Source organism: Heloderma suspectum, chromosome 4, assembly GCF_057233095.1.
Source record: "Heloderma suspectum isolate Gila_16-S chromosome 4, 16-S_ref, whole genome shotgun sequence".
NCBI classification, from domain to species: Eukaryota; Metazoa; Chordata; class Lepidosauria; order Squamata; family Helodermatidae; genus Heloderma; species Heloderma suspectum.
In genome coordinates this window covers 197,960,559-197,978,752 of record NC_139461.1, presented here as the reverse complement: position 1 = coordinate 197,978,752, position 18,194 = coordinate 197,960,559, and the positions used below count along the sequence as shown (strand labels likewise).

At 45.1% G+C, this 18,194-nt stretch overlaps 1 protein-coding gene across 5 annotated transcripts in view; it reads left to right on the top strand.

Annotated features, from left to right (window-relative positions):
* Window positions 1-4,719: 4,719 nt before the first annotated feature.
* The window catches only part of DPYD (dihydropyrimidine dehydrogenase), a 761,638-nt gene continuing 748,163 nt past the window's right edge, over window positions 4,720-18,194 (top strand). For 2 of the 5 annotated variants that reach the window (XM_084851875.1, XM_084851878.1), the window contains exons 1-2: window positions 4,940-5,307; window positions 8,619-8,654. In XM_084851875.1, coding sequence (XP_084708001.1) covers window positions 5,134-5,307; window positions 8,619-8,654 — 210 coding nt within the window. In that variant the 5' untranslated portion in view covers window positions 4,940-5,133. Of the gene's footprint in view, window positions 5,308-8,618; window positions 8,655-18,194 lie in introns of all 5 variants that reach the window. The other 3 variants (XM_084851876.1, XM_084851877.1, XM_084851880.1) reach the window with 3 other exon arrangements.

Here is an 18,194-nt window from a genome sequence, read left to right as displayed (position 1 = left end):
TCAAAACGTAGAAACCCAAAGCATGGAAACATGTGCCGAACACAACAAAAGCCTGCCAAAATGAAACAGTCTTCAGAAATTGGTGGAACACCATAAAGGAGGGAGCCAACTGCACTTCAAAGGCCAAGGTATGCCATAATCTGGGTGCAAACACTGAGAAGGCCCTTTCTCTCAACCCATCCTGAGCCAGACCCTTGGCCCATCTAGCCCAGTATTGCTGATGCTGACTGGCAGTGGTTTCCCAGGGTTTAAAGGCAGACGTTCTTCTTGCCCTTCCTGGAGATGCAGGGATTGAACGTGGAATCTTCTGCATGCAAAGCATGTGCTGTACTGCAGAGCTATGGCCCCTTCCACTCTCAATGGACACAGAGAAGGGTCTTTCCTTCTGGGCATAGGGAGTATGCAGGATGACATGGAAGGAGGTGGTCCTTAAGGTATCCTGAGCCTAAGCCATTTAGGGCTTTGAAAGCAATCACCAACACTTTGAATTGTGTTAGGGAGCAGATTCATAACCAGTGCAGATGGCGCAGGATTGGTATAACATGATCCCATGGGCAAGGGCCTGGCAACATTCTTGCAGTTGCATTCTGGACTGACTGACATTACTGAAGGCTCTTCAAAGGCAACACCATGTAGAGCACATTGCCATAATCCAACCTGGATATATGATGTGCATGGGGTGGGGGTGGGGTCTGCTGACAGAGGGAGGATTGGGCAGTTATATGAATGGATGAGCAATGGAGGATCCAAGCCTATGGTTGCCCCCTCTCCCAATGAAAGGAGACAATATTTCAGTGGTCACTCATGGCAACTGAGCTTGTCACAATGTCCAGAAATACAGGGTCTGCATGCCATTAAAAAATTGCTGTATATTATGTTGTAATGTATGAGGTTGCATTATACATGTATTTTAATGCCATACAAAGCACTCTTACATAACCAGTTTCTTTACATGTAAAGACTTGTTTTGTTTTGTTCTTTCTTTTAGCAAGCTGAAAGCTTAGTGAGCATATATTGTGTAGCTTGCTTGTCTATTTTACTGCCTGTGTAGAAATATAATACATTGCACATGAAAACATTGCATGCACACACACACACTCTTCTGTGTTACTCAGAACATATTTCAATGTTCACATATAGACTTCTTAATCTCAAAAAGCACAGAAATGATGCCACAGACACTCTCATATATAACATGGGAAGGTTTAAAAACTGAAAAAAAAACCCCACTCTTCTTTATAGGGTGACTATATTGGAGCTTGGACATTTTCCATATTTAAAATCGAATGTATATAACAAACACCTACAGTCAATTGGTTCTCTCCATTTCCTCCACTGGGAATGTTTTAAATTATGCCATCTCTTTTGTGAGTGTAATGTGATATCGTGATGATCAGGCTGATCTTTGAGAAAGCATAGAACTGCAGGCATCGTTCATTAATCTTCTGCCACATCCTCAATTCTGCCCAGATTTCTTCTTTGCTGTTCCATCAGCATCCTGGTGCTGGCAGATCTTTGACTTCCACCAGCATAAGAGGACCAAGCAGCAACCCTGTCCTGGCCCAGCACGGGTACGTTAGGTCCAGAATAGTGCTGCTGCTGAACCTGTAATAGCCCTTGTAATGCAATGGACAGAACCTTGGATTTCAAGAGGGGAGACCTGGTTTTAACCCTGTACTCTGCACTGAAGTTCACTGTATAATCTCAGGTCAGTCATTATCTCACCATTTAAGCTATCTCACAGGGTTGTTGTGAAGGTAAAATGGGATAAAACCCAAGGGTTCTTCCTTGAGATCTTTAAAGGAAGGATGGGATATAAATCGCCTTCCCCAGTACAGACCTGTGAGATCATTAAGATCATTGGAGGAAGCCTTGCTGGTTGATTTTAATGTTTTATCACCATTTTATATTAATGTTTTAGCAATCATTATCTATTGTAATTGTATTTAATGTATATTATTTTAATGCATTTAAATACTCTTGTAAACCGCTTACAGATATTTTTAAATATGGTAAGCAGTATATAAATCTATTTAATACTACTAGTAACAACAACAACATTAGAAAAGCCCTGATGGGTCAAAGGTCTGCCTAGTCCAGTGCTCTGCTCCCAGAGCAGCCAACCAAATGCCCATGCACAACCCACAAGCAGGACATGAGAGCATCAGCACCCTCTTGCACATGGTCCCCAGCAGCAACTGGTATTGAGACTGAGGCATACTGTCTCAGATACTGGAGGTAATATATTGCCATTGTGACTGGTAGCCATTGATATAGCTATATAGAGTCTCTCCCTTGCCTTTCTCTCTCTCCTTCAGTAATCCCCTTCCTTGTTGCAGCAGCAACAGAACTAGTGTTATCTACAGAGCCTAACCAAGTTTTCTTCCAGCATGGCTCTGTGCCTTCTTACAGTGATGACAAGCAGAAATTCAACAGGTGAATCCTTTCCCTACTAGCCTGCCAGTAACGAGAAAAGCTTCCCCAGTGGAGGATTGCATTCTATCACACAGCGATTACAGGCCCAGCAGCCCTAGAAGAAATACAAGGTTGATAATGTTAGTTTTAAAATGAAAACAGCTGGAACTTCTGCTCTGGAGCCCTGCCTTGGGCCCAGGGTAAGTCTGTTTCCTGATCCCAGATGTGCCTGGCTGTGGGTACTTAGCAATCAGCACTGCTGCCCACATTTTTTTTTCTTGCAAAAGTTTAATCTGTGGAATATCTGCTTAATATGTTTCATCTGTTTAATGTGCCTAACTGATTTGATTCATTGTTGTTTAGTTCAGTCTCCCCCAACCTGGTGCCCTCCAGAGGTGCTGGACCACAACTCCTTAGAGAGCCAGTGTGGTGTAGTGGCTAGAGTGTTGGACTGGGAGCCAGGAGATCTGGGTCCTAGTCCCCACTCAGCCATCGAAGCTCACTGGGTGACTTTGGGCCAGTCACAGACTCTCAGCCCAACCTACCTCACAGGGTTTTTGTTGTTGTGGGGCTAAAATGGAGTGTAGGAGGGTTATGTATGCCACCTTGGGTTCCTCAAAAGAGGAAAAAAAGTGGGATATAAATGTAATAAATAAATAATAATAAATAACTCGTATGATCCCTGCAAGCATGTAGGCTGGGGATTATGGGAGTTGTGGTCCAACACCTCTGGAGGGGGTCAGGTTTGGGGGAGGCTGCTTTAGTTTCTCTGCTTTCACTGTTCCAATACTGTAATACAATGGGTTGGATCCAGGTTTAGTCATGGGGAGAGCAATCCTATGGTCCCTGGAGAGCATCCCAGGGACCACAAGATTTCTCAGAATCCCTCCTCCTAGGCCGCAGACACTGCTATGATCTTGGAAGGGAGATTCCAGATTCTGATCCTTCCCCTCCCCTCCCCTCCCCGCTGCCAGGAAAGAACCTTAGGGGCTGCTTTCTGAAGTTGCAAAATTGGCCTCAGAGGATCTAAAAGAGGTTTGAAAGGGGCCCTGTGGTGGGGTGGGGTGGGGTGGGGTGGGGAGGCCAGGGTATGAAGAATCCTGTTGCCTCCCAAGCCCTGCTGGCATTCTCCCACTAGATGAGTTCAGAGGCCCATGTTGAAAAAAAAGGCAACAAAGAAGGGCAGAGAGGTGAAAATCCCCTTAGTCGGTCCTCCCGCCCCACCAGCAGCAGCCTGTCAGGGATACTGGGACGCCTCCAAGATCAGAGGCTTAGATGACTACGGGGTTCATCAAACAAGGCTGTTTGTTTCACAATTTACCAGGGCTTCTGTTTCCACATTCTAAACAAGATAAAGATCAGCTCTTCACACAGACAAGTTCTCCGCAGCCTCGGGGCAGAGAGCAACCTGTGAATCAGTGGGTCTCCTGAGGGATTGAAGTATCTCACTCTCACACACGCAGGGGCGTTCTCTCTCTCTCTCTCTCTCTCTCTGCAAAGCAGCATAAAGTGGTGGTGGCTTCATTGCTGTCAGCTCTTTACAGTTGCCATTGTCTTCTCCCCCTCTCTGAGCCTTTCCTAGCAGGGCCAAGAAAACTCTCCTCCCCAGCCCAGATCAACAGGCAAACATGGAGAAGGGGAGGGGGGACAACAATTGTGATTTTCCTGGTCTTCTCAATGGCTTCTTCTTATCAGCTGTGGTTATAGTGGAACCACACATTTACACACAGCCATTAAAGAGCATTTACATTTAAATAGTGGATTATCTCAGGGTTTTTTTTTAGCTGATAAAGATCAAATACAGCTGGATGTGCCCTGGAGGTTGATGGCATCATGTAAACGACCCACAAACAGGTACAGGATAAATGCCTCAAGTAAAGACAGCCTCAGCCTGAGCAGACCCAAAAAGTTGTAGGACTTTTTTCTGTCTAAATATGCATGGGGTTGCACCCTAACACGACTAACCTAAGGCCTATTGATTTCAATGGATCTACTCCAAGTATGACAATCTGGATCCAACCCAATATTATTTTGTATTTTACTTGTGGCTCTTTTGCCTTGAAAATTTTGCATCAAAAGACAGGTTACAAATTCTATGCTGATTATTATTAGTCAATAATAAGGAAATAAACCCTGACTGCTCATTGGAAGGACAGATGCTGAAGCTCAAATATTTTGGCCACCTAATGCGAAGAGAAAACTCCCTGGAAAAGACCCTGATGCTGGGAACGACTGAAGGCAAAAGGAGAAGGAGACGGCAGAGGATGAGATGGCTAGATAGCATCACCGATGGAATGAATATGGACTTGAGCACGCTCCGGGAGAGAGCGCAGGACAGGAAGGCCTGGCGTGCTATGGTCCATGGGGTCACGAAGAGTCGGACGCGACTGAACGACTCAACAGCAACAATAACAATAGTGTTAATAACAACAGCAGTACATCTGGTGCTCCGCCCCGTCACACCACTAAACCGTGGCCAGCGAAAAGCGTTCTGCCCATGCTCCGATGCAGTTGGGCTCTGGTTTATTGCAACTTCATCTGTCTCTGGCATTTGAAATAGGTTCCGGGGCTGCCGGCCCGAATGCGAGCTGAATCAAATTAAGTCCTGGCTGACGCAGATGGCAACCGCAGCAGTGGCTCCGAAACGAGCCCCGCAAGCCCAGGCCGGAGGGCGAGCAGGGGCGGCGGCGGGAGGCCAACTTACTGGAGCGCGGAGGTATGTCTACATTGCAATCGCGTCCGCCCACGGAGGGCGTTGCTGCTTTGGTCAGCGCCGCTGTTTTGCTTCCGTCAGTTCGGGATTCCTTCTTGAAGGCGAAGAGGGAGAAAGGACGGACGTTCGTGGCTGACGCTATGGATCGTGTGCTTAGCCGGGATCCTGTGGATATTGAGGTACCCACTTCTCGAAGCGGGGCCGCGGGGAAAGGGGCGGAGTAGGAGGCGTGAGGAACGCCAGTGCGTCTCTGGTAGCCAGGAAGAAGAAACTCGGACCCTGCAGCAGCGAAGGGAGGCGCCAGCGCTTGCTGATCAGCTCTTCCCGGTTCTTGGTGCAGGGTTGGACTTCAGCCCCGTTATCCCCGGCAGGAATCTGCTTTGGAACCAGGCCAATATGTGAAATGTGTGCCTCTGAGGACGTACAAAGTGCGGTGTTGCAGCTAGGTAGTTTTAGATCCTGGACTTAATGGCGCTCATGGGGGGAACCTCTAGACGGCCATGCGCATTACTTCAGTTCTGAAGCACACAGCGGGCGTGTCTCACTCACCGCTATCCCATGCTTTAAAACCCCTTTGTTACTGACACGTTAGAATAACAGCAGCAACGCTGTTTGTCAACCCTCTTATACAAGAGGCACTCTGAGCATGTGCTGCTTTGCATGTTAAACTTCCTGAAATGGTGGGACCATCGTGATTACGGGAATATAATGGAGTTTGCTTCTGCCCCTGCTGCTCTCTGGGTGGGTCACTCAGGGCTTTTCCCCCATCACTGATTCTCCACAGCCTGCACTTGCAAATTTGGGAACGGAGGCAGAGCCCCCTGTTGTAAGACTGAAGGTGCAATCCTATGCATGTTGAGACAGAAAAAAAGTCCTATAACTCTGAGCATCCAGCTGTGCTGGCTGGGGAGTGCTGGGAGTTGTAGGGCTTTTTTCAATCTAAACATGCATAGGATTGCACCTTTAGTTTTCTATTCAGGATTTAAAGAAGAAGGAAATTAAGCACTACTTGGATATTAAATCCTTTCTGGTTGTATTGTAACTAACAAAAGGAAACCTCCATTATACAAGCAGTGTAGTTCCGGCCTTGTAGTTTTGCCAGGACAGCTTGCCTTCTAAATCCCTGCCCACCTATGACTGCACAGGGTCATCTTTGGCAAAACACTGTTTTGTGGGTTTTGATCTCCATCTGTGAATATAGTTATGGCCCTGTTGAGAGGACGAGACACAGAGATGACCCAGGGCACTTTGACGCTTCTGGCAGAAATCCAAATGGTGCTTTTGCGCAGTCTGTGGTGAATACACCCCCCCCCCAGTGCAGTCCTAAGCATGTTTACTTGGAAATACATCCCACTCTGTTCAATGGGCCTTACTCCGAGGTAAGTGTGCATAGGATTGCAGCCTAAATTGACCATTTACTGCCCTTAAGCAGCACCCCTGCAGCAGGCCTAATGACAAGGCTAGCCCTGGGGAAAGAAGATCATAAAGTGCTTTCCACATTAAAAGCATCATGTGATAATTAACCTCAGGATGTCACATTCCTTGCCCTATTTTTAAGTTACTCCAGCTTCACAGAAGAGAAACTGCAACTTACTCAACTTGCCCTTTATTGGATTTGGCATGCCTGTCATTAGCTAGGAATCGTTAATTGAGATTGGACATAAGGGAGGGTATTGCCCTCTCCCAGATAGCTTCTCTCCTAAATTGGTCCTCTCAGGAGTAAATTGCTTTCCCTTGATCCTGTCTGATGCACACTATCTTGATAGCAAAGGTACACAGCACTATATGCATGGGTGTATAGCAGAGGTAGGCAACCTGGACTACAACTGCCATCAGCCCTAGACAGCATGGTGAATGGTCAGGGAATATGGGACTTGTAGTCCAAGATATCTGAAGGGAACCAGGTTGCCTTCCCCTGGTGGATAGCATGCAAACCAACAAGGAGGAAGCCAGACGCTGCCCGTCTTTTTCACAGGTAGCGGGAGAGAGATGCTTTTATTGAGGATAGGTTTCTAACCAGGGGCGGGGCGGACTTTATGCCCTCAAGCTGTTGCTGGCCCCAGGTTTTGTGGGCACCTGGTGCAACTGTAATTGAAGTCAAATATCATGAGCATAAAGCAGGGGTTCAGGGTCTTTAGACATTTAAGAGATTTGGGGTTCAGGCCCATAGGACACAAATCTGCACAACATTTGCATAGGCTGATTTATATCTATATATGCAAATGTAGAAATATTGACCAGGATTTACTTAAATTTCACTGGAGGCAAAGCCGGCCAGTTAATTTGTCATCTAAATCATCTCAAATAAAAAACATTCTTCAATTAATTTTCACCCTGCTTTAAATCATCCCAAGCCAATATGGGGGAAAAAGTTTTGTTCTCAGCTTAATTGCTATGCATGGAGAGGTGGGGTTGGTGGGTTGCAGCATGTGGGGGAGGGGAGAGTTAACCCCCCCCTCCCCAGCTGCAATTCCCCTTGAAAAACACCCCCTGCATGGCAATAAAGCTGAGAAAAAGTCTTCCATTGGCATTAATGGACACTGAGGGCTTTGGGGAATGGATCCAGGGGCCCTGCAACATATAATACAGGCCTAGCAACACCCCTGCAGCATTGGCTATGCTGATGGGACTTGTAGTCCATAACATTTAGAGGACCACTAGTTGCCCACCCTTGTTGTAAAGGAAGAGGCTTGGTGAATTACGAAGGTGAGAAGAAGGAAATTAAGAACTGGGACTAGTCCAGCCTTCCCCAACCCGGGCCTGTCCAGATCTTTTGGATTACAACTCCCATCAGCCCCAGCCAGCATTGTCATTAGACATGGGCAATGGGAGTCAGAGTCCAACAACATCTGGAAGTCCACAGGTTCTCTAGCCCTGTCACAACACTTTCCTTGGAAGAAGGAGACACACGTCATTCATCAGCAATGAGTAAGGCTCACTGGGTAAAATCCAACGTAAGTCCTACTTATAGTAGACCCATTAAAATGAATGGGACTTGGGTTAGACATGACTAACTTAAGTCCCATTCATTTCAATGGGTCTACCCTGAGGAGGACTTACAATGGATTTTATCCAGTGTTTTTAAAACAGCTCACAATCCAGAAACAGAATCTTGAAGGGGAAGATCTGGAATGGAACTCCTTGAAATGATTTCAGGATGTCCTACAGCAAGGAATTAATCAATTATTTTCATGTCCTTTTTTTTTTTAATCCAACCGACAAAACATCTCTAGAGATGCCAACCTCATGAGCACTTTTCCATCTCGTTTTGGATGTCTCTGCTACGTTGGCGTTTTGAAAATGAAATTGTTGCATAACAGAGTTTCTCCCTTCTGTTTTGTTCCACAGTGTCTAAGTGTTTATGCAACAGTTGTGTTTGCTATAGCTACATGGTGACAGTAAATGTGAAGGGCAGATGCATGTTCTTTTTACTGTTGCTTATCAAATACATTTACGACAGTATCAACATTTCTTTCTAATTTTCCCATAGATAAAATGGACATACATTCAATTCCTAAGAATCCCAGTACGTATGTCTGCATCATTTGTTTGTTTGTTTGTTTGTTTTATATCCCACCTTTTTCCTCTTGCAAGGAACCCAAGGCGGCTTACATTATCCTCCTCCTCTCCATTTTATCCTCACAACAACAACCCTATGAGGTTGGTTGGGCTGAGAGTCTGCGACTGGCCCAAAGTCACCCAGTGAGCTTCCATAGCTGAGTGAGGACTAGAACCTGGATCTCCCAGCTCCCAGTCCGACACTCTCACCACTACACCACACTGACGTATAAGCGGACGGATGTACTAAGCTACTTGGGAATGTGTGCTGAGGAGCATTGGCTGTGGCCTGTGACACATGTCTGCTGAGTATTTAGGAACATGATTCTGTCCTTCGCCCTTCATGAGTTTAGTGCAGCAAACAGCGATGTGGCTTCAGAGAACATTGTGCAAGTGTCAAGTCAGGAATTCCTTTTTCTTCATTCTTCAAGTTGACTCCTCTGCAGTCAAGTCTTGGGAGTTAATAGCCACTTTTGTATTTTTCTAACTGTAGCCCAAGCAAGCCAAAGTCATCCATTCAGTTTCTAAATTTATGTATGCATCTCCTTCAGTTGATCAAATGAAATGGACTGATGGTACCCAGATTTTTAAAAACACATATGGGGATGGGTCCTAAGGGAACATGGGATTACATCCAAACTTAATCATATTTAGAGTAAACCCACTGAAATCAATGGGACCATGACTGACTTAAGTCCTATTGATTTCAGTGGGTCTACTCTAAGTAGGACTATGTCTGAGCCATCTACAGTATAGAATTTACATGAAACGGTGCTTGGTTGTATATATTGAATATATGAGTTTTAGCTAGAGTTGTCAGATGGTTAAGAATAAAAATGGCTTAACCTCATGTATGTTGCCTTGACCCTAGCCAGCCCTAGCCATTTATTCATTCAGATTTCTGGCTAGGGTTACTTCTTAAATAACTTCTCATAAACTAGCACCAGAGGTCCATCTAGCCTAGCATTCTGTTTCCAGTTTTGTCCAGCCAGATGTCTGTGGGAAGCTAACAGGCAGGTCATGAAAGCAGTGACAACACTATGAAAACATCATGCATTCTGAAAATATGGCCTCTAAAGGCACAATCCTATGCTTGTTTAGACAGAAAAAAGTCCTACAACTCCCAGCATGCCCCAGCCAGCCATCCTGGCTGGGGCATGCTGGGAGTTGAATGACTTTTTTCCTATCTAAACATGCATAGGATTGCACCCTCTAGCATTCTACCTAACCTGATCACAGCTGTCTACAAACTGCTGAAATCTAATAGCAGAAGAAAAGATGCTTTTGGATGTTCAGGTTCAGGTTTTGACTCTCCAAGGGAGATGGAATTCCAGTACCCAACACCCTCCAGATGTGTTGGGTCACAACTCCCATCATTCCCAGACAGCATGGTCAATAGCCCTGCTGGCTGGGGGTAATAGACATTGTAGTTCAACACATGTGGAGGGTGCCAGGTTGGTGAAGGCTGCAAATTTGTGGAAGATGGGCAGAGAACCTCTGCTCCGTTGGAGGAAACGTTGATTCTTTTGTTTTAGATTCTTCATGTGCTACCCATTAATAACATTGCATAATATTAGTAATGTGGGTTACTAATTTTTGAGGACTTATGGGACAGTATTGAACAGTGTCATTACACAAGCTCAAATAGTGCTAGCGGAGTGCTGCTGACTCTGTTGCACAAGTGGTTTCCCATCATGCTTGTGCAACCAGTTGTGCAAGGTGTTGTGCAAGGTGTTGTGCAACTGGTTCCACAAGCAGAATGTACAACAGGTTCCATGAGAGTTATAGGCAACCCGTTGCACAACTGCTTGCGCGACCACGCTTGTGCAAACATAACGAGTTGGATTCTTCTCTTGCACATAGTTCAGAACCTAGTTTCCACTAGAACAACATCATTTTCACTAACTGGATGACACAGTTGGATACTGTCCCTCATTTGGAAGGCTGTAATGAGCACGCTTCGGGAGAGAGTGGAGGACAGGAAGGCCTGGCATGCTATGGTCCATGGGGTCACGAAGAGTCGGACACGACTTAACGACTGAACAACAACAATGACACATGCTTGGAATGTTCAGTAGGCTGTTAATTTTTATCCCGGATATCTAATTGTAATGTCTCCGGATTGTTTTTAATTCTTGCTGTAAGCTGCCCAGGTAACCTGTGGGTTATGCGGTGGCATAGAAACATTGTGAATGAGCTAATGAATAGAGATGCTGGAGAAATTTGAGATGGACCAAAATAAGCTCAGATTTCTAAGAATCTGACCAGCAAAATCCACTGTGGACCAAGCTCCTCAGGCCATGCAGAGACCATGGACTTCTAGATCTTTTTTTTTTTTTTTTAACTTCCCTGAAATGTACATATATTTATTCATAGGAAAATATGCAAGTTTTTGCTGAGACTGGTAAATATATGCAGGGAAAAGTTGAATGGAATGGGGGACAATACACTAAATGTTACGTACTAAGGTAAATATGCAAATTGCTGTGAACCCTCTTACGGAATTATTTGCGCATTTTTCCACATGATGGGGGGGGGGGAAATTGAATCCATCTGTGAGCGGACGATGGAGCAAAAGGCAGCCGACAATCCATGAAACATGCCAGAGCAGATTTTTCACAATTCGTGCATCCCTGATAATGAATTAATGAAATGTTTTCAGTCAATGCTGGGTATTTTGATAGGGCCTATGAGAGAAATGTGGCTTAGATATGTGCCACTAACAGATACAGGGATGGATCCTGTTTGGCTGTTAAGTGAACAGAACAGTTCCTTCTGTTCATGGAAGACACTGGGATCCAGCGGAGGCTCACCATTGGGGGCAGGGAAACTAACATTGCTGATTCCCCCTTCCATGTGCGGCATCCCTCCATGTGCCACATCACCTCTCATGCTACTCTGGAGGGTCCCTCAGCCCTCCAGAGCAGTTTTCAGGGGACTGCAGGGGGAAAGAGGAATTGCAAAGATCACTTGCCTGCCTCCTTGCTCCAGTATGAATAGAACTCTGCTAAGTACTCCTCTAGATCCACCCTGTAGAGCTTTTCAGATCAAATATTGCAGGATATACCTAGTCGGAGGAAACTCTGGCTATAAGGTGCTTCTAGTGAGTCAGCCTTCTCCGAAGGTTTTTTGGGTCATGTTCTGAGTCTGGTGGAACAGTCTTCAAGGACAGCTTCAATGCTAGGCAATAGACAGCCGTAAATAAGCATACATCTACATTAATTAGCACATGAAGATGAGCAATGGCTAGTTTTTTACCCTCTGGAGATAATGGCTGTCTTAAATTTAGTTCATTAGGCTCACAGCTGGTGATATGATTAGAGCACTGTGATCTTTTCATCTTAGCAATCTTCCAGCATTTCCCCCACATTTGTCATGAAGCTTTCACTGTATCACTTAAAACACACACCCCATGACTTTAAAATACTTGATTGTAGGGCAGACATCTAGTTGGCACATCTGAGGATCCATAGTGATGTGGACAGGTTAACTTTTGCCTTTCCAGTCATTTTTAAATAAGAAAAAATAATCTATTGAGTAAAAGTTTCCACTCAGGCACATTTTTGAATAATGATCTTCAGCGATATTTCATCCAAAGTTATGGTTTATAAAACAATGTAATCACTAATGGCTTCTGTGGCTGTGGTTTTTTTGTGGATGTGCCTATGTGTGTTGAAGGGGGGGGTCAATAGATTTTTGCACACAGGAGAACAACTAACAAATTTGATCCTACACATGTAGAAGCGAACTCTGTTAATTTTAGTGATATTTCTACACTAAGCATGTATGTTCAGGGTTACAACCTAAGTGAAGTCAAAAGTACTGAATTTTAAGTTCTCTAAAACAAACCTAATCAGGAATCCAATACTATGTTCATTTGAATTGGTAAAGGTCCAGCAATCTGTTTGCTATTCAGTGCACTTTAAAGCCGTCTTATGGGTGTCTTGCATAAGCTTGCACAAGGCAAGTGGTTAGTGGGTGGTGTGCTATGCCCTTAGTTAATGGTGTTCCACTGGATCATTTCAGAACTGATTCTACATTTTTGAGCTTTCCAGAGAAATAAATGCATAGTTGTTCTGGTGTCCTCAGATGAAAGTTCAGTGCTACAAGTTTGCATGACACGACAGCCTACTGTGGCTCAATTTACCTGTGGGGGCGTTGGGTTGTGCTGGACTCCTGTGGGAGCCATTTTTGCATGGTGCCTGTGGGTGCCAAACTTGCTGTGTGGTTGTGTGAACCTAGGTGGCATGGGTTATTTGTAAGGATTGTCTAACCCTCAAACAACCCCTGCCAACTGGGTTTGCACCACATGACAAGGTATGGTGAGGTGGGCGCCCATGGGCACCATGCTAAAATAGTGCCCACAGGAGCCCAGCGTGACGCGACAGCCCCCGTAGGTAAATTAAACTAGGGATGTACGAAAGTCACTTACCTTCTCATGAAATTGATTCGCGGTGGGGGGGAGGCGCTCCGTCCCTCCCCCTGAAATTCTGGCCGGGGGGGGAGGTGCTCCGTCCCTCCCTCCCGAAATTCTGGCTGGGGGGGCGCTCCATCCCTCCCCCCTGAAATTCTGGCCGGGGGGGGAGGCGCTCCGTCCCTCCCCCTCCCGAATCCTGGCTGGCTAGGTGCACAAATGGCAGCGGACATAGCCACCGCCGTTTGCGTCCCTGCAGTCAGCCGTGATAGGCTACGTAAATGTTTACGTAGCCTATCACGGCTGAGTAAACAAACAAACAAACAAACAAACTGCGCGTACGCAAATGGGCACCGCCATTTGCGTTCCTTATTTTGGCACGTGTAGTCTACGTAAACATTTACGTAGACTACGGCGATAAATAAGGGGAACGCAAATAGCGTAGCGTCTACGCTATTTGCGTTCCCCTTATTTTCGCCGTAGTCTACGTAAATGTTTACGTAGACTACACGTGCCAAAATAAGGAACGCAAATGGTGGCGCCCATGGGCGCCACCATTTGCATACACATGTTTTTTTTTACTCAGACGTGATAGGCTACGTAAACATTTACGTAGCCTATCACGGTATTTTTAAAAAATCTAGCCGTGATAGACTATGTAAATCTTTACGTAGCCTATCACGCTTTTTTTTTTTTTTTTACTGGAAATGGCGGCGGCGGCAGCCGGTCGGAAGACCAGCCACCGCTGCTGCTGCACCACCGCCGGAGCCGCCGCCGCCGCCAGGAGGATTCGCCCAAGGTAAGTCCCATCCCGGGGGGGCGGGGGGGCAGACCGTTTCGCCACCGATTTCGGGGAGCTGAATGCGCTGGCATTCGGCCTCCCCAAGATTCGTGGCGAAATTCTCTGACATCCCTAAATTAAACCATGGTGGCCTGTCGTGTCATGTGAACTTGGTCATAGTGTAGTTTTGATGACAGGTTTGTTTAAGCTCTTCTGAAGAAAGAACAGAAGGAGGTAGGAAATCACCAAAACACACAATAAATACAGCAACAACATGAGTTTTGAGTGTTGCCTTTCTAGTCTGTGGGCCAGAAGGATTGGTCATTACCATCTGAAGTGAAAACACAAGGTACCCCCCCTCCCAGCCACCCCCAAAATTCCTGCATATGAAAATGAACTGATTTGTGGATATTTGGTATGACAAAGTTGAAGAATCATTGGGCTCGTCAAAATTTAGCCTTCAATCTTATATGCACTTAAGGGAGTAAGGGAGCAATCCTATGGCCGCGAGACAGTGGCTAGACTCCCCCCACTTCTGCACTGCCTCAGAGGAAGTGCGGAATAATCCTGTCCTCCGCGCTCACCAGAGGAGCGCGGAGAGGCCGAAAAGGGGCATGGCTGGGGGCGTTCCGGGGTGGGGACAATGTGTTGTACAGCAGCTCCCTTCCCTGCTCCGTGCTCCTGTGGCTAGGCAGCTGCAACCGTCTGTCTAGCAGAAAAAGCAGGGCAGGAGAAGCGCAGAGGGAACGATCCCCTCCGTGCTTCTCCTGCCTTGCTTTGGATAGGCAGTCGCCTCCAAATTTGGAGGTGACCGCCTATCTAGATAGGATTGTGCCCTAAGTGCCATTGAACGCACTAGGGCTTACTTCTGAGTAAATATGACTAGGATTCTGATCTAAATTTCACCAAAGTTCTCAGAGTAGTGACTTGAACAGCAGAGTCTCCTGGGGCCAGGTCAGTGACCTAAGGATAAGGCATCTAAATTCCGAACTCTGTTTCATGTTTTATGGCATGCGACTCTTCTATTTCTGTCTTTTTAATGAATAACATTTTGACCAGATTCTGAAGTTTCTCTTGGAAGGAAATAAATTAAAATTCTACTGATAAAGCTGTCTGCCTTGACAACTTAAGCAAGCAAGCAAACAAACAAGAGGTACAGTATCACAAACAAATATTTCTCAGATATAAAATATTGGCTTGCCATTCTGGCTTTTTAGGATTTTCTCCTTAAAAGAAAATGGTTATCAAACAATAAGAAATCTACCGTCTTTATTTGAAATGCTTCATTGACAACTATTCATCTTATAGGTTTTTTTCCCCCCTTTCCACCCATGTAGGTGTTCTAGTGAATACCTACCATGCTTTCCTGAGCTGCTGTTTCTGTATGAATCTAGTGGGATTTGACCTCTGGAAATGAATCGAAAGGTTTAAATGATTAAAACAAAACAACCTTTCATTGTGCTTTGACATACTAACCACAAATAATAGTTCCATTGGGTAGACTTCCTTAATGCATTTCTTTTTCTCTTTAAAAATGGCAAGTCTCTGTTACCAAGATTTTAGAAGCAGCAAGTTACATCTTCCATGGTTTGACTTCTTCGTTTTATTTAGCACACATATTCCTTTGTCTTTGACTTCATTTGTTTGATGTTAAAATATGAAGTGTAGTTTGTTACATTGCCAGCCTGCATGTGTAGCTGCCTGTTGGATTTTTTTTTTTAAATTATATCTCTGCCTCTGGTTTGGGCCAGATATATGGATAATGTGTCATTCCCAAGGTAGTTTGGAAAAAGATCCTCCAGATTGCTTCAACTTTTTGGCAATTTTTCTCCTGTCATAGATAGTTTGCTGTCCTCCAGGGTGACACATTTTCATTAAGTCCTTGATCCAGGATGACCCTGTGGGAGCCTTCTCATTCATTGTAAGGCAATCTTTCCTGGCTTAACAGCATAGGGCCAGTGTGTAGCAGCTTTTTCAAAATGTGCACTTTGATAAGCCACAGATTCCTAATGAAGCTTGTTGTTCTCCAGGAAGAGACCTTGCTTGCTTGCGAACTCCAGATGTTCTCTTTGCAATGGAAGATTTCCAATGAACTAAAACTTGAAGACTGGCTTTAATAGGACTTGAATATTTATTTTCCCTGCTACCCTGAGCTCCTTGATGGAAGGGCAGGAGATAGATGTGATAAATTAAAAAATAAAACAAAAGAATGTTTGGATGGCTTATGTGGAGTTGTTATAAAACTGTGATTGTTTCTCTTCTTTTTCAGTGATGTGGGTTTTCCAGAAAAGTTTGAGTTGTAAAACTTTCATATGCAAATTAGGGTACTTTTCATATGGTGATTTGTGCTGGAAAAATTTCTGGTGCCCTAGAGCAGCCTTCCCCAACCTGGTGCTCTCCAGATGTTTTGGACTACAACTCCCAACATTCTTGACAATTGGCTATGCTGGCTGGGGCTGATAGTAGTTAAAGTCCAACACATTTGGAGGGCACCAAGTTGAGGAAGGCAGCCCTAGAAAATGATCTAACTGCATGATTATTTTACTTGCATTTAGTAAACAACCAAGCTAACAAAAATACCCCACGTTAACTTTTTGTCACAATGTGCCACAAGTATTTGACCTGAAATATGTAAGGAAAACTGTAAAGCCCACTTAAGGAGCAATCCTATGGCCACTAGACAGTGGCTAGATGGCCATAGGATATCGTGTTATCTGGGAATCGACCTCCCCCCACTTCTGCACTGCCTTGGAGGCAGCGCAGAACAGCCCCATCCTCCACGCTCGCAAGAGGAGCGCGGAGCAGCCAAAAAGGGGCATGGCTGGGGCCATTTGGGGCTGGGCAGGGCGGAAATGCCTGTACGACACATCCAATGTGTTGTATCGCAGTCTCCTCCCCTGCTCTGTCCTCCCGCAGCTAGACAGCCGCAATTGGCTGTCCAGCCACAAATGCAGGGCAGGAGAAGCATGGAGGGAATGATCCCCGCCCGTGCTTCTCCTGCCCTGCTTTGGAAAGGCGGTCGCCTCCGAGTTCGGAGGCGGCCACCTATCTGGATAGGATTGCACCCTTAATGTGATTTAAATGTTATATTGGGCAGTATCCCAGGGCTGTTGTGCAAGCGGCACTGCCTGCTGTTTCCATTGTGTAAGTGGGACTCATCTCTTGCATAACAGATATTTAACGCTTCCTATAGAAAGCCCTGAAACAGGCGGCAATGCTCATTTCTGTATCTGGACAGGTTGGCAGAGCTCCCTTATGTAAGCTTCTGACTTGTGTTATTCAAGAAACAAGCATTTCTGGTTGCTCCTGGAAGCACTAGATCTCCATTGCGCAAGTGGCGGGTCTCACTTGCAGAACAGAATCGGCAGGTGCACAGCAGAATCAGTGGTGGTGCAGCACTCCATTGGATACTGCCTACTATGTAGAATTCTTTATTAGAATATTCATAAACATTTAAAGACAATAGTATGTACTTCCCTTACACTATTTATATTTAAGAAAAAATAATAATGAAGGTACTGATACCTGTTGACACACTAACCAATTTTAGTAAGCCAAAGAACTCTGTATGATATGCTGCCAGCCACTCATCTATAACTCTGAAATGGCCAAGCTAGTCTAGTATTGTATTTGCAATTGACGTGCATTCATTGTTACCTATGAACTTTCAAAATGGGGGAAAAAAAACATGGAAAAATAATGGAAACATTTCTGCCCTACATCACTGCTCCTTTCCTTTTTGAACTGGATAGCATGCCTAATAAAAATGGATCCAAATCTATGTTTGCACAAGTTTCACATGGGAGTCATTTGGCTGAGAGCCTGCAAGCTTTTAATATTGGGCATGGTTTATAGATAGGGAAGCTACTTTCAAACAGCATCTCCTTGTGTGAAATGTGATAGTCATATGACAGGACCATGCCACCTTCTCCTCCATACTTAAGGGTCAAAGTAGATGTTACCATCATTATGGACTTTCTGCTCCTGCTTCATGTTCCTTGTGGTAATTATGGCAGTGGCATGGGGACATGCTGTGTAGTGGTGCACGTAAATGTTGTAAATAAGTGGGATCTGCAACTAAATGTTGCAGTATGGAGTGTTCTTGTTTACTGTTCTGGGATACTCCATTCTATTCTCCCTTTCAGCTAGTTTTCTGTTCCTCATGCCCGCCCCCCTATCCCCTGTCCCTGATAGTCAGTCATAATTTCATGGCTATTGAGCATACTTAGTCTTCATTGGGCTGTTTGGGGAATCCCATCCCCTTAGGGGTTTATGTAAAAAAAATTTAAAAATATGTTTCCCCAAACCAGCTG